Here is a 13,795-nt window from a genome sequence, read left to right on the forward strand (position 1 = left end):
GAGTCAACCAGCTAAGCCTTCTGACTAACATTATTTTTCTTTTTCTACATTGTTAAAATTTATTAAATTCAGAACCTTAACTATTTGATAGGTAAGACAACCAGAGCAGAGACTACTATTTTCATGGTTTTCCAACCACAGCCATGTAAAATGTTTCAAATGAAACAGATTTATTCACTCAATCAAGACGATCTTGTGCATAGTTGAGCATCTAATTGGTATAGAGAAACAAAAACAAATAGTTCATCATTGATGCCTTTAAGAAAATAGATCGTAAAAAATAAGAATGGGGGTAGGAGAGGGAAGAGTAAGAAGGATAGGAGTGTGGGTGGGAGGGAGGGTAGAGTGGAAAGTATCGTTTTGTTCCTGTATTTATATATAGGAAATATACATGAAATTTGTATACCTTAAATAAAATTTTAAAAAAAGAAATTCAGACTTATGATAATGAAAAAAAGTTTAAAAGCCAATGGAGTAGAGTGAGTGATGTGGATATAAATAACCACGATAGAGCTAGAAAAGTGTAAGAGTATTTGAAAGAGCTCTGAGAATCCAAAGTGTGGAATGGACAGAGAGGTCTAGGAGACTATAATTCAGCATGGTCTCAGAGGTGTACCCAAGAAATGAAGCTGCCCTACGCCAAGGAAACAGCCAGCACGAAGACCTAGGGACTTTGGGAAACTGAGAGTGTTTGGTACAGTGGTTTAGACACTGGGTGGGATGCTTACATCCCATTTAAGAGTTTCTGAGTTGGAGTCCTACTCTGGGAGCCACAAAGTAACACCCCTACAGGAGGCCTAGATTGGATTCCTGGCTCCTGACCTTGGCCTGGTCCAGTTCTAACCATTGCAGGTATTTAGGGAGTGAACCAATGGATGGAAACACTCTGTCTCTTTTGCCTTCTCTCATACTCCCTCTCTCTCTCTCCCTCTCTGTATGTGTGTGTCTGTCTCTGCCTCTCGAATACATAAATAAGTAAAAATTAAATATTACATTTTTCAAATGTACTTGTACCCTAGCTTGTTTGGTTCATGAAGAACCACCACCATCATAATAGCAAGGATTTCATGGTCCCAGGCTTGGAGTTGTTATATATTTATTCAACAAACAGTATCAACTGCTTAACAGGTGAAAAAGCTCTACATTAAGGAGCAAATATATACCTAGACACAGCACAGATACAGCCCCTGCCTTTGCTTTCAGATATCACAGTAACCCTAAGAAGTACGTAATTATGTAATTCTTTCTTCATCGCTAAGAAGGGATGCTGAGGCTCAGAGGGGTTAAGAAATTTCCCTCATGGTCAAATGCAAGTCACACAGACTCAGAAGTATTCTTAAACTTGACACAATATTGCCTATATCATTCTATTTGAATTCAATGGGTAAAAGATGTCCAAGGAAGGAAATAATGTGATTAGCCATTTAATAAATTACTTCCCACCTTCCAAACACACTCCTCTTTCCCTGGTCTTCACTTCTATGGTCATGTTCTCTTCCTGCCATTCTCAGTCCCTCCTCAGTGCCATCCCTCAAAATACAAATCCTTTCACTGGGATAGCTCAAGACCTGTCCTGGCCAAAATGCTCTCTCTGACGGTTCCAGTCTAGGGCAGACGTCCCTCCTCTGAACCTGTGCTGCTTGCCAGTCGGTGCCACTCACGTTTAACATCACCGTGATTTGCACAGTGACTGTTCTGGAGAGCAAGTCTCTTATTTCCTCCACTGAGAAGGAAACCAAATATACAGCTACCATGATGGCCGTGCTCTCAGGAAACACTTGTTAAAGCAGAGCCGGCCCTGGAACACTGCCTGCAAATAAAGGAGTGTTGTTGCTTGACGTGAGCGTAGGATGTGGGTCAAAGCTGGCACCCAATCTTGTTGCCTGTGTCTCTTATTACAGAACCTCAAGCCTTTTTGTTTTGATATCTTGCTTTTATACACATTATGTCACTTAAATTCTTATTAACCATCTACTGCAGTAGATGAAAAAATACAAAAAAACTATAAGAACACAAGATACCAACAGTAGCAAATAGCCAACCTATAATAGAAATAGATTTTCTACTTATATAGCAGATATTAAAAAGCTGTAGTTCTATAAAAAGGAGTAGATTCCCTTGATATCTTGGAACATGCTGGTATAGGCTCTGAACCATGATTGACAACTGGTACCTTCAGTCACATCCTGAGGAGGGACACAGTGTGCACCCCTCCGCAGGGCAGAACTTGACATTACATGGTAGGAATGAGGTAAAAGGAAAAGGAAAAGTGGGGCACCTATCGTCATCACCCCATGATTTCACACAGCCAGCAAGGACCAACCTTGGGTGGCTAGTGTCTAAGCTGTACTGCACAGGCTCAGCTGGGTCTCTGAACCATGCTCACACCAGGGGATTCTGGGGGATGTTAAGGTAGAAAAAGTGCCAGGATCAGCAAGGCTAGATGACCCATGGGCTCCATTCCCACTCTAAAAGCTGGGATTCCACAGCTCTCATTTCCGCACTCACCCAGGTAGGGACTGGATCCCATGTCAGAGCCATTTGACGGCAATGGATGGGAAAACCCAGCTTCCCCCTTGCTGGCCCCAGGAGCTGCAGCAGGAAACCAGTCACCGTGTGCGGATGGAAGGCGACAGCAACCCAGGAGACCAACAGAGCTGTTGGGCTTGGGGAGCTTCCCAGAGGGAGCATCTCCCTCTGGGATTTGAGAATAATGTGCACGTTCCCTCAGCGGGCTCACGGACAGGGAGGTGAGGTCAGGACCGTGTAGGGCATGTTGGAAAAGGAGAAGAGGACGTTCCTCAGGTTGTGTGCCAACACTGAACAGAGGACTATGAGCACGGCATCTCTGGCGTAGTTCTCCAAAGCTGATACTCTCACCTGGGCCACTTTACTATCTTCTTCCTGCCAAATGAATATTCAGTAAAGCAGGCACCAGAAACGCAAAAGCTGCTAAGTTGCAGTGGCTTTGTCCATTAACATAACTATCTTCAGTGAGTAAGTCAGAATTAGTTTATCCAGAAAAACCCTGATTTTGGAACTTTTTACAAACAGATGATCACATTTCATATATTACTAAGATGTAATAGTTTGCTTATTTAAAAAAAAAAAAACTAAATGGCACCTTAATTACCTTGAAAAAAATGGGTGGGAGCATCACACTCTCAGAGAAAAGTAACAGAAAAGATTCAGGAGAGAAGAATCTTGGTTAACATATTTCACAGCATTTTGAAAAGATTTCTTTTCATTAACTCAAATATTTAAGGTAATGAAAAATTTCTCCTAAACATAGGTTTTTTAATAGCTACCAACAAAAAGTCAGGCTTCTCTTTGTCTATTACAGAAGGAGGAGGACCCTGCAACCCTTGCTGACGCCTGGCCAAGCTGCATTCGCTGTGTAAGCCACAGATCCTGCCAGCTTCCTGTGAGAAGCGCTTACGTCACATCACTGCAGGGATTAAAGTCCGGCCCCACAGATTCTCATCCTGGCCCCACTTCAGAACCATCTGGGACTTTAAGAAGATGATGCCAAGCTCATTCCACAAACTCCCATTCCACTGATGTAAGCTGAGGCCCAAGCATTGGCATTTTGCAAGCTTCCCAGTGGTTAGAACAACTGGCAAGAGTGACTATAATTAATGAAATTGTTAGTGTCTTTCTCCATCTGTATTTTATTGGTAATGCATATCATTTAAGTAAGACACAGCACACAGGGGTGCTTCTCCCCACCCCTCAACCTCCAAACATTCAGGACATTTGAAATTTTATTGTTTCCCATATTGTTCACCTTAGTGATTATTCAAAATAACAAATCCAGTCTTTTTTCTCCCCTTTTTGTTACTCTTGCCATTAGGTCAATATTTCCCCCTCTGATGCAGGAGCTGAGCCAGACACCCTCACTAAGTGCTCTCTGTGACGGCCAGGCTGACGTCCCTGGCTAGGAGCAGAACACAGGCTGCAAGCTCTCACTGACCTCCCCAGCAAGTGTAGTGTTTTATTGTCAAGATAAGAGAAACCCTGAGAGGGCTGGCATAGTGGTGCTGCAGGTTAAGCTGCTGCCTGCGACAATGGCATCCCATATGAGTACTGGTTCAAGTCCTGGCTGCTCCACTTCCAATCTAGCGTCCTGCTAATGTACCTGGAAGGCAGCAGAAGATGGCCCAAGTGCTTGGGCTCCTGGAGGGAGTTCCAGGCTCCTGTCTTCAACCTGGCCCAGCCCTGGCCATGGCAGCCTTTTGGGGAGTGAACCAGCAGATGGAAGATTCCTTCCCCTACCAACAAATCTCTCTCTTTATTCTCTCTCTCTCTCTCATTGTAACTCTTTCAAACAAAGAAAGAAATAAATAAAATAAAAATCCAGGAAAGTAAAATGAGGAGGCCACTGCACAGCCTGGCTCTCCTTGTTTCTTCAATGGCTCTAAGGAGAAAGTAGGAAAAAGTGCACCTAGGCCACAAAGTCGGCAGCTTCAGAGACTCCCCCTGGCCACCCTTGACCAGCACACTCTATCCTGAAGACAGGAGAAGAGAAATGAGACCAGGTCTGCAGAAAGACTCGGCCTGGCTTTGGTTAAATTCTTGTAGGGAAAAAAAGTCCTTTCTGGAACTTTGGCAATGTTGTTGGTATCGGTCCACGTGAAAGACGCCACTTCCTACCATGAGGGTGGAAAATTATCTTGATAAGCAGAAAAACACGGAAACCCAAGGACTTGCCTGGGTTAAAGTCTCACCTGGAAAGATGTGCAGTCCTCTGTTGACTTCCAGGCTGATGGTCAGAGCTCGAGCTGTGATGCTAAAAATTTGTCGAGGTGCAAAGTTCGAGCCATCGGTAACCTGAAAGCTGAAGCCTCCTGACATCGCCCCTTGAGAAGAAGGAATTGTGCTCGGGTCAGTCTGGTTGTTCTGCAAAAGCAACCCACTTTGACCCTCTTCAGTCTGAGCATGTGCTAAATGAGGGGCTTCAAAAAGCTTGTGGGAAAATGCAATGAAAAGTGAATGCAAATTTTCGTGAACTTCTTGAGGCCAAACACACAAAGTTAAAACAGTATCAGTGAAGGTCTAAAATGCAGATTTCCCCACCACATGGCACAATAAAAGAAAGCAAAGATGTCATCTCCAGGAAATTCAAAAATAATTTTTAGATATATTCACCACTTGTATCTTATTCTTTTGCAATCAATTTCTACCAGTAAAATAATGCATGTTTGCAACACAAACACACAGCACACACACAGATACACACACACACTTCTGAAACATTAGTAATGTTGACTTGATAATACTGAAACTCAAAACTAGAATGAAGTTAATAATACTCACTCACACACACACACACACACACACCCCCAGATAGCTTCCTGCACTTCTAATTATTCATCTGTCTCAAAGGCAGTTGTATTCCACTAACAGAGGAAAAAGACCACGTTTGCTTTTGTTAAATCTCTGCAAGGAGAGAATTCTACTCCCACACTTCTGTCAAGGGATTAGTGATATCAGTAAGGTTATAAATTAACTTACTGCAGAACTGGGATTGTGAAAGACCCCTATTGATCCAGGTCCCTGAGGGCTTTTCCAATCTGACTCACACAGCACGGGGCAGGACCAGTATGTAGAGAGCCCAGGGTTCACGTTGCCACCAGGCTTTGAAAATGTCCATCCAGTGGTAAATGCTGAGGCCCTGGGTTTTTGCACCACATTAGGAGTAGTACTACATCTCTGTCACCCACAGGGACATGTGGTAAGGAACCAAGGAGGCATGGTCAGATTCTGCAATTATGTTCCAGTATTCTCTCGATAACATGATTTAATACAGAGTAGGTTGATGGTTTAACAGCCTCCCAAGTCTTTGTTATGTATACAGTTTTTGATTCCTCACCAAAAAAAAAAAAAAAAAAAAAAAAAAAAAGGAAAAGGTTATAGACTGTTAAACATCTCCCACTACACTCCAAATTCACCATTAAAAAGAGCAAAATCTGAGTCTGCCTAATTCAGAGCAGGGCTTCAAAAGCGAATGTTACTTTTCATTTGCTTGTTTTTCTAGAAGTAGCGCTTTGAAAGTCGGATCTAATGAAACATGAAATTAAGGAGAGAATGCAGCCTGTCATTAGGCACTTGCAATATTTTATGAATCCGGAAACAAAATGGAAATGGAATCAAAAGGAATTATAACAAATAAAGAGTAATGTAATGGGTGTGCCCTAGCAGACCAATTATGACCAAAGAGAGATAAGGAGGGAAACACGAAAATAGGATTGACATATGCTTTTCCATTGTATAATCTCAGATTTTTCCTGGCAGCACTTTCAGAAGGGTGACCTTAAATAAATCACTTAGCCTCTCACATCTTGGTTTTATCAACCTCCTAGGTTGTTATGTGGAATAGTGAATTACATTAATGGCAGAGCACTTTGCAAAGATAAAATGCTAAGAGAGACTAATTAGAACTAAGCCTTTGTTTGTGGCTGATGATGGACAGATGTACCAAGGGAGAAGCAGCTGGCTGCAGCTCCCGGTTCATCTGCAGCTGGGCTCCAGCCACTCTGAGGGTTATTAGCTTGCCTCCACATCCATTTAGAAAATGTAATGGATGGGCTCTCACTTTCAGCTTGTCTTTAGCTCTACATTCTGCTTTCCTAAGAGAAATTATCTTCTCTCACTCACCAAAAGCAAATATTGACCTAGGAGTTGATAAATAAATCAACCCAGAGAGCTAACTTCTGACTTAATCCCTCATTGCAAATAGTATCTTCAGTTCCTTAACCTGCTCTGCCTGTCAGTGGAAGGCAGCTAATGGAAACAGCTCGGCTTTGGGGTCAGGTCAACTTCATCTACCCGAGCCTCAGTTGCTACATGTCGAAAATGGGGTTACTGCTCCTGATTGCTTCTGAGGATGAAATGAAATGGATGATGTGACCGTCCCTTATGACTCCCTGGCATTGTCGATGGTAGAGTTTCAGAAATGCAAAAAAAAAAAAAAAAAAAAAAAAAACAAAACAAAACTTCCTGTGCACAGCTATTCTCTCCATTTTGGAAACAGGCTTGTCCTCTCATAATAATGAAAAACATTCTTGGTCTTCTCCATATAGTACTTGGATTTTCACTATCTAGTACTGAAAAACACACATGTAATTGCCCCAACACCCTTTCAATTCAGTGCCTCTTGAGATGAGTGATAGTTTATTAATTAGCACATCTGCACACATTTTAAAAATGGAAATGCACATGTGTAGGCACCACCATTCAGCCTAGCAATAATGCTTTAGTACACAGGTGGGAAGATTGAAGACCTGTTCTAATAAAATCAACCCACCGGGCCAGGGCTACAGGGTGGAGCACTAGGTGAGAACATCTGCCCAGTACATTTTTCTTTTCAGATTCTTTGCTTTCACTGTGAAGATAACCAGGTCATTAGGACTTTGGCGTTAGACTCTGTTCCCCTTATTTCCTCTGTGTTCTCTATTATGATTTCAAAGAAGACCTTTAAGAATAACTGAAAAGATAGGACATATTGCTTCCTACCCATGCTCCCTCCCAGTCCCACTGCAGGCCAGGAGTGACCTGCTTCTCCTCTGGATCTACTGACCGGCACAGCCCGGAAACAAAGCCAGGCCACCCTTGTCAAGGGGTCATCCCTTCTGCAGACTTCCAGGGACTGTTTGGCTTTATTGATTTATTGGTGGACAGGAGGAAGCAGAAATCGCCTTTCAATGCCAGGATCTCTTAGGACTACAGTTACCGCCATTCATTCATTAATGTATTCATTCACTGACAAGTATTGGTTCAGGAATGTATACCCAACTTCTGGAACATTACCTAGTACCTATCAGGTATTCAGCATTCTTTCATCTGTCAACAAATGTGTATTTAAATCATCTCCTATGTTCCAGTCGGGGTCTAGACACAAGAGTGAACAAAACAAAGATCTTGCCCTTTTTGTAATGCTTTTTCTCAAGTAGGGGAAACAGGTAATGAACAAATGTCCAAATCAAGCTACCCTGTATCGTTAAATGATGGAAGGAGAGTGACAGAGAAGAGAAGCTATATTAGTGGGTGGCTGGGAAAATGCTCTTGGAGAAATTTAAGCATAGACCTTATATGAAAATTTGACAAAATCACATAAGAGGGGCCCGGCACTGTGGTGTAGCAGGTAAAGCTGCCGCCTACAGCACTGGCATCCCATATGAGCGACAGTTCAAGTCCTGGGTGCTTCATTTCTGATCCAGCTCTCTGCTATGGCCTGGGAAAGCAGTAGAAGATGGCCCAAGTCCTTGGGCCCCTGCACCCACGTGGGAGAACCAGAAGACACTCCTGGCTTCCAACTGGCACAGCTCCGGCCATTGCAGCCATATGGGGAGTGAACCAGCAGATGGAAGATCTCTCTCTCTCTGCCTCTGCCTCTCTGTAACTCTGCCTTTTAAATAAAATAAATAAAGCTTTAAAAAAATCACATAAGAGTTACAGGTACTCACCATTATTAGCCTTACTAAAACATGTCACTTGTTTTATAAAATTGCAGTGCTTGGAAAGTTTGTAGTGGCCTATGGTTTTCAGCAAGTCACACTTGAGTATGACTACCACATGAACCACTGATGGAGACCCATTTTAGTTTCACATTTCTTTTTCCATGACATACCAGTGTGAACAAACACCAGCTGGCCCTCATTGATTTGAGCCTGGGTAAAGTTCTGTATGCTTCGGCCAGGAAAGGACTTGAGAGCCAAATGCCCGTTGCTGGGTGGAGTGACCCAGTAGGCCAGGTCCTGTGGCAAGGAGTCCCTGTCTTCTGCATGGAGGTCCCCACTGGTGATCTCCGTGACAGAATTTGCCCACACCTTGAAAAGAACAGACCCACAGACATTTTGAGAACCAATCCCAACCACATCACATCAGAAAAATGGAGAGCTATGGCACCTTAGCCATTGCATAAAGATTTAAAACCATACCCACTCTGCAGAGTTTTCAAAGCATGAAGTTTCTTAATTCAAAACAGATACATAATTAAATGCCAGATGAAATGCAAGGCATGTTACAGAGTTTACTTAATTTATAAGGTTTATGAGGTTTTGATTGTTTAAAATGGCATTCACAATTATTTATTCAAAATTAATAACTTTAAAAAGTGCATATGCATTTAGATAAAATATAACAATAAGAATGGATGGCTACTAAGCACCTTCTGTGTGCCAGGCATATGCTAGATACTCCGCATGGAATCTCAGGTAACAGAACCAACCTAGAAGGATTGATTCGTGGGTGTCTGTCACTTTAGGAAGCAGGTAATCACCTTTTAAATAGTTCGTTTTTAAATAGTTAAGGAGAAAATAACACTATATTTTTATTCCCTTTATCCTACCTGTCCTGCAGGCAAACAATATTTAGTTCTTATAGCCTTACAATTTTGCTGCATTGATATCTTTTATCTAAGTACTATTCTGTTTTCCAATTGCATTTAGAGTGTATTTATATTACCTAAACATCTTGATTCAATAGTTCATCAAACACTTATTGAGCATCTACTGTGTTCCAGGTACTGTTCTGGGTGTTTGCAACACATGAGAAAATAAAGATACCTGTCCTCGTGGAGCCCACATTCTAGCAGGAGCAGAAGAAGGGACACAGAGGAGAAAACAGGCATAAAAAAGAAATAAATTACATAATGTCTTGGAAAGTCACAGCACTATGAAAAAATGTTTAAAAAATAAAGCAAGATGAGGGAGATTCAGGAGTGGGAGACTGCTGAATTGAGTGTTTGCAGAAAGGCTGGAGATGGTAAAGCAGGGGCCATGTGAATGTGTGAGTGCCTAGGCAGTACCTCCAGGCAGAGGAAGCAGCCCCAAGGTGGGAGAGCAAGCAAGATGAAGAGTTAAGGAGAGCAGTCAACAACGTAGCAGAAGGCCACAGCAAGCCAACCTGGGACATCACTGCAATGACCTGGGCTTTTCCTGAGTGCAGAGGGGAGTCAACGTGGGGCTTTGTGTGAGGTGTGACCTGGTCTGACTCAATTCCAGGTCAGAGCAGGCTGTGGGATGTAGGAGGGCCTGGGTGGGAGCAGGGGCAACTGCCACAATCTGGAGACAGCAAAGAAGAGAGGCGGCCAGAAGTTGCCGGGGCAGTGGGAAATGGGTCAGCCTTGGTGTCTGCTGAAGGTCAGGCCAGCAGTGCTCATGAACTTGATGTGGTGAGATGTGGAAGACGGCAAGATGAAGAGGATGGCATCATGGTTTGGGCCTCAGCAACCAGAAGGTTCCCCTGCATTAAAATAAAGAGGGGATGCCGGCGCCGCGGCTCACTAGGCTAATCCTCTGCCTTGCGGGGCCAGCACACCGGGTTCTAGTCCCGGTCGGGGCGCCGGATTCTGTCCTGGTTGCCCCTCTTCCAGGTCAGCTCTCTGCTGTGCAAGGGAGTGCAGTGGAGGATGGCCCAAGTGCTTGGGCCCTGCACCCCATGGGAGACCAGGAGAAGCACCTGGCTCCTGCCATTGGATCAGCGTGCCGGCCGCAGCGGCCATTGGAGGGTGAACCAACGGCAAAGGAAGACCTTTCTCTCTGTCTCTCTCTCTCTCACTGTCCACTCTGCCTGTCAAAATAAATAAATAAATAAAGAGGGAGCTGGTGTTTTGGCACAAGTGGGTTAAGCCACTGCCTGCAATGCTGGCTTCCCTTAGGAATACCAATTCAAGTCCTGGCTGCTCCATTTCCAATCCAGTTCCCTGCTAAAGCTCCAGGGAAAGCAGCAGAAAATGACCCAAGCGCCTGGACCCACCTATGTGGGAGATCTGGATGGAGTTCCAGGCACTGGGCACAGGGGGTAAAGCTGTGGCCCGCAGTGCTGGCATCCCATATAGGCACCAGTTCAAGTCCCAGCTGCTCCACTTCTGATCCAGGTCTCTGCTATGGCCCAGGAAAGCAGTGGAGGATAGCCCAAGTCCTTGGGCCCCTGCACCCATGTGGGAGGCCTGAAAGAAGCTCCTGGCTCCTGGCTTCCGATCAGCGCAGCTCCGGTCATTATAGCTGTCTGGAGAGTGAACCATTGGATGGAAGACCCCTCTCTCTCTCTCTCTCTCTCTCTCTCTCTCTGCCCGCCTCCTTCTCTCTGCATAACTCTTTCAAATAAATAAATCTTAAAAAAAAAAAAAAGGTGAGGAACGCAGCAGGTGGAGAAGTTTGGAGGAGTAAGTTCAGGGGTTCCATTTTGAACATGTTGAGTTTAAAATGCTTATTTGGATTCTGAGTCATATCTGAGGGAATTAAGCTGTTCTGAGTTTCTATAATCTTACAGTCCCATGATTTCGCTAGCACTAAAAATAAGAGGTTTTATCACTAACTCAATTTTCACATTTCTATCTGCATTTACATATTTTTTTCATACCCACAGAAACACTGTGCACATTCCTGAGCCTGTGGGTCATTCCATGTTCTTTGACTAGGAACTTATCATCTTCAAGGCTTTTACCAACTTGTTTAAAAATTCAACCCTAAGCAATTTAGATAAGCTCTCCAGTTAAAGGGAACTGGGGACAGGCTTTTTTTTTTTTTTAATATTTATTTATTTGAAAGGCAGAGTTACAGAGAGGCAGATACAGAGGCAAAGAGAGAGGTCTTCCATCTGTTGGTTCACTCCCCAAATGGCTACAACAGCAAGAGCTTTGCCAATCTGAAGCCAGGAGCCAGGAACCTCTCCGGTTCTCCCACATGAGTGCAGGAGCCAAAGCACTCGGGCCATATTCTACTGATTTCCCAGGCCATAGCAGAGAGCTGGATCAGAAGTGGAGCAGCCAGGTCTCAAACCAGCACCCATATGGGGTGCCAGCACTGCAGGCCACAGCTTTACCCCCATGCCACTGTGCCAGCCCCCTCTGAGGGGCGCATAGGAATGCCTGGGTTTGACTCCCAACTCTGACTCCTGATTCCAGCATCCCACCTACGCAGACCCTGAGAGTCAGCAATGAGGACTCAAGTAGTTGGGTTCTTGCCACTCTGTGGAGGACCTGGTTTGCATTCCCAGCTCCTGGATCCAGCCTTGGCCATTGTGGGCATTTGAGGAATAAACCAGCAAGTGGTATCTCTCTCATCCTCTCTTTCTCGCTCTCTCCCTATCCTGCCCTCTCTCTTTCTCAAATAAATAATAAAAAAATAATTAAGTTGAACTGGTCTGAATTTAAAAATGGGGGGAGGGGCATTTTCCTCTATAGAACAGGACCCTGATGAAGTAACTTAATCCAGGCCCACTCACCATCTAATAACTACTGAAATATAATTTAAGGCAGGGAGTCCAGAAAGTATATAATTTCCTGTTTCCATATCAAGCATCATGGGACCAGAAGATAAAAACCCATTCTGATTCCTTCTAATGCACCAACTACAGACAGCACAGATAAAACCTCTTTGTGAAGTATCCCCTCACTTTTTGATACTGAACCGTTGAGCTCAGAATGTAATTGTACACAAATAAATATCCCCACACACCTCATAGGCATGCACACACATCCAGAATTTTTATATCCAAACAAATATTTAATTCTTCAAGGTGACTACAGTGAAGGACATGTGCCAATAATGTCACTGTTCAACATGCAGCTTCAGAAAGTATTTTCAGTTGTTCAAAGACCATTGATTTTGGTTTTGTCCAGCTAAGACTGTCTAGATTCAAGTCACTGCTTTGGGCAGGGGAACATTTGTTAACTTATCTGGACTTTAATTTCTTCATCAGTAAACAAAAGAATGATAGGGTTATTATGTATTCTGGGTGACTTAATATATGTAGAGTGCTTAGAACAATTCCTCCTGGTACACAGTAAACCTTCAGTGAATATTAGCTTTCTGTTATCCATCTTCTCCATCAGACGTGGCTCTAAGGATGGATATGATTTTTTAGAAAAATTTATTTATTTGGAAGGCACCATTAGAGAGAGAGAGAGAGAGAGAGAGAGAGAGAGGTTTTCCATCCACTAGTTCATTATCATTCCCCAGATGGCCACGGCTGGGCCAGGCCAAAGCCAGGAGCTTCATTCAGGTCTCCCACATGGGTGGCAGGGGCCTAAATACTTGGACCATCTTCTACTGCTTCTCCTAAGCCGTTAGCTGAGAGCTGGATCAGAAGTAGAGCAGCCAGGACATGAACCAGCACCCATAAGGGATGCTGGTGTCACAAGTGGTAGCTTTACTCGCTACTCCACAATGCCAGTCCCTGGATGTGATTTTTCAACATTACTTAGAAGTCATAAAGAATGTAATACTTACCACTACTGAGGCTAATTTATAATACGTGCTGCAGACTTTGTTTAATCGCACACTATTCCTCTGTAATTTGGGTGAGTAGCTTATCTGTGTAACAACTGTGTTGCCCCTAGATGCCCTTCTATCTTGCCATTTGGAATATGCTCACAGAAGGTTTCTCAGCATGAAGATCTAAGGACATCAACTTTTTAATAGCTACCAGAAATGCTAATCAATCTCAGGTTCAAATCACAAGGTTTTAGCCTTCACGTTGCCCATGGGAAGGGTACAGTTTCTATAAAATATACTAGTTGTCCGGTTCAACAAAATGCCAAGCCATTCTAGCTTTTCACTTCTTACATTTTAAAATCCATCCATATGTCTTACTCACATTTCTGCAGGAACTGAAACAGATTTGGCAACATGCTGCCATCTCTGTTCCCATGATTTGTCCACACTCATTTTTTCCAACATTACGCACGCAAAAGCTGGATGAAGTATGTTTTCCACTGCAGTTCCTTTCCCTCCTCTTGCCTTTGGAATATGCCATCTTCCAAAACCCATGGAAACCTTGCCATTCAAAA

The 13,795-nt window shown here is 43.6% G+C and overlaps 2 protein-coding genes across 7 annotated transcripts in view; one reads left to right on the top strand and one right to left on the bottom strand.

Annotated features, from left to right (window-relative positions):
• Positions 1–4,370, top strand: part of SNX18 (sorting nexin 18) — a 294,655-nt gene extending 290,285 nt beyond the window's left edge. The window contains exon 9 of the transcript XR_016220187.1: positions 3,344–4,370. The gene's annotated coding sequence lies outside the window, so the exon portion shown is untranslated. The remainder of the gene's footprint in view (positions 1–3,343) is intronic.
• The window catches only part of LOC100345682 (chondroitin sulfate proteoglycan 4), an 80,754-nt gene that overhangs the window by 34,918 nt on the left and 32,041 nt on the right, over positions 1–13,795 (bottom strand). For 3 of the 6 annotated variants that reach the window (XM_008262205.5, XM_089312781.1, XM_089312784.1), the window contains 2 exons: positions 8,630–8,828; positions 4,728–4,859 (listed from right to left, as the gene is read on the bottom strand). The exons of 2 other annotated variants lie outside the window; for them this stretch is intronic. In XM_008262205.5, coding sequence (XP_008260427.4) covers positions 4,728–4,859; positions 8,630–8,828 — 331 coding nt within the window. The remainder of the gene's footprint in view (positions 1–4,727; positions 4,860–8,629; positions 8,829–13,795) is intronic. One more of the 6 variants, XR_016220183.1, reaches the window with a different exon arrangement.

This window comes from Oryctolagus cuniculus, chromosome 14 (genome assembly GCF_051225735.1).
Source record: "Oryctolagus cuniculus isolate XC-2025 breed Fujian yellow rabbit chromosome 14, ASM5122573v1, whole genome shotgun sequence".
Classification (NCBI taxonomy): domain Eukaryota; kingdom Metazoa; phylum Chordata; class Mammalia; order Lagomorpha; family Leporidae; genus Oryctolagus; species Oryctolagus cuniculus.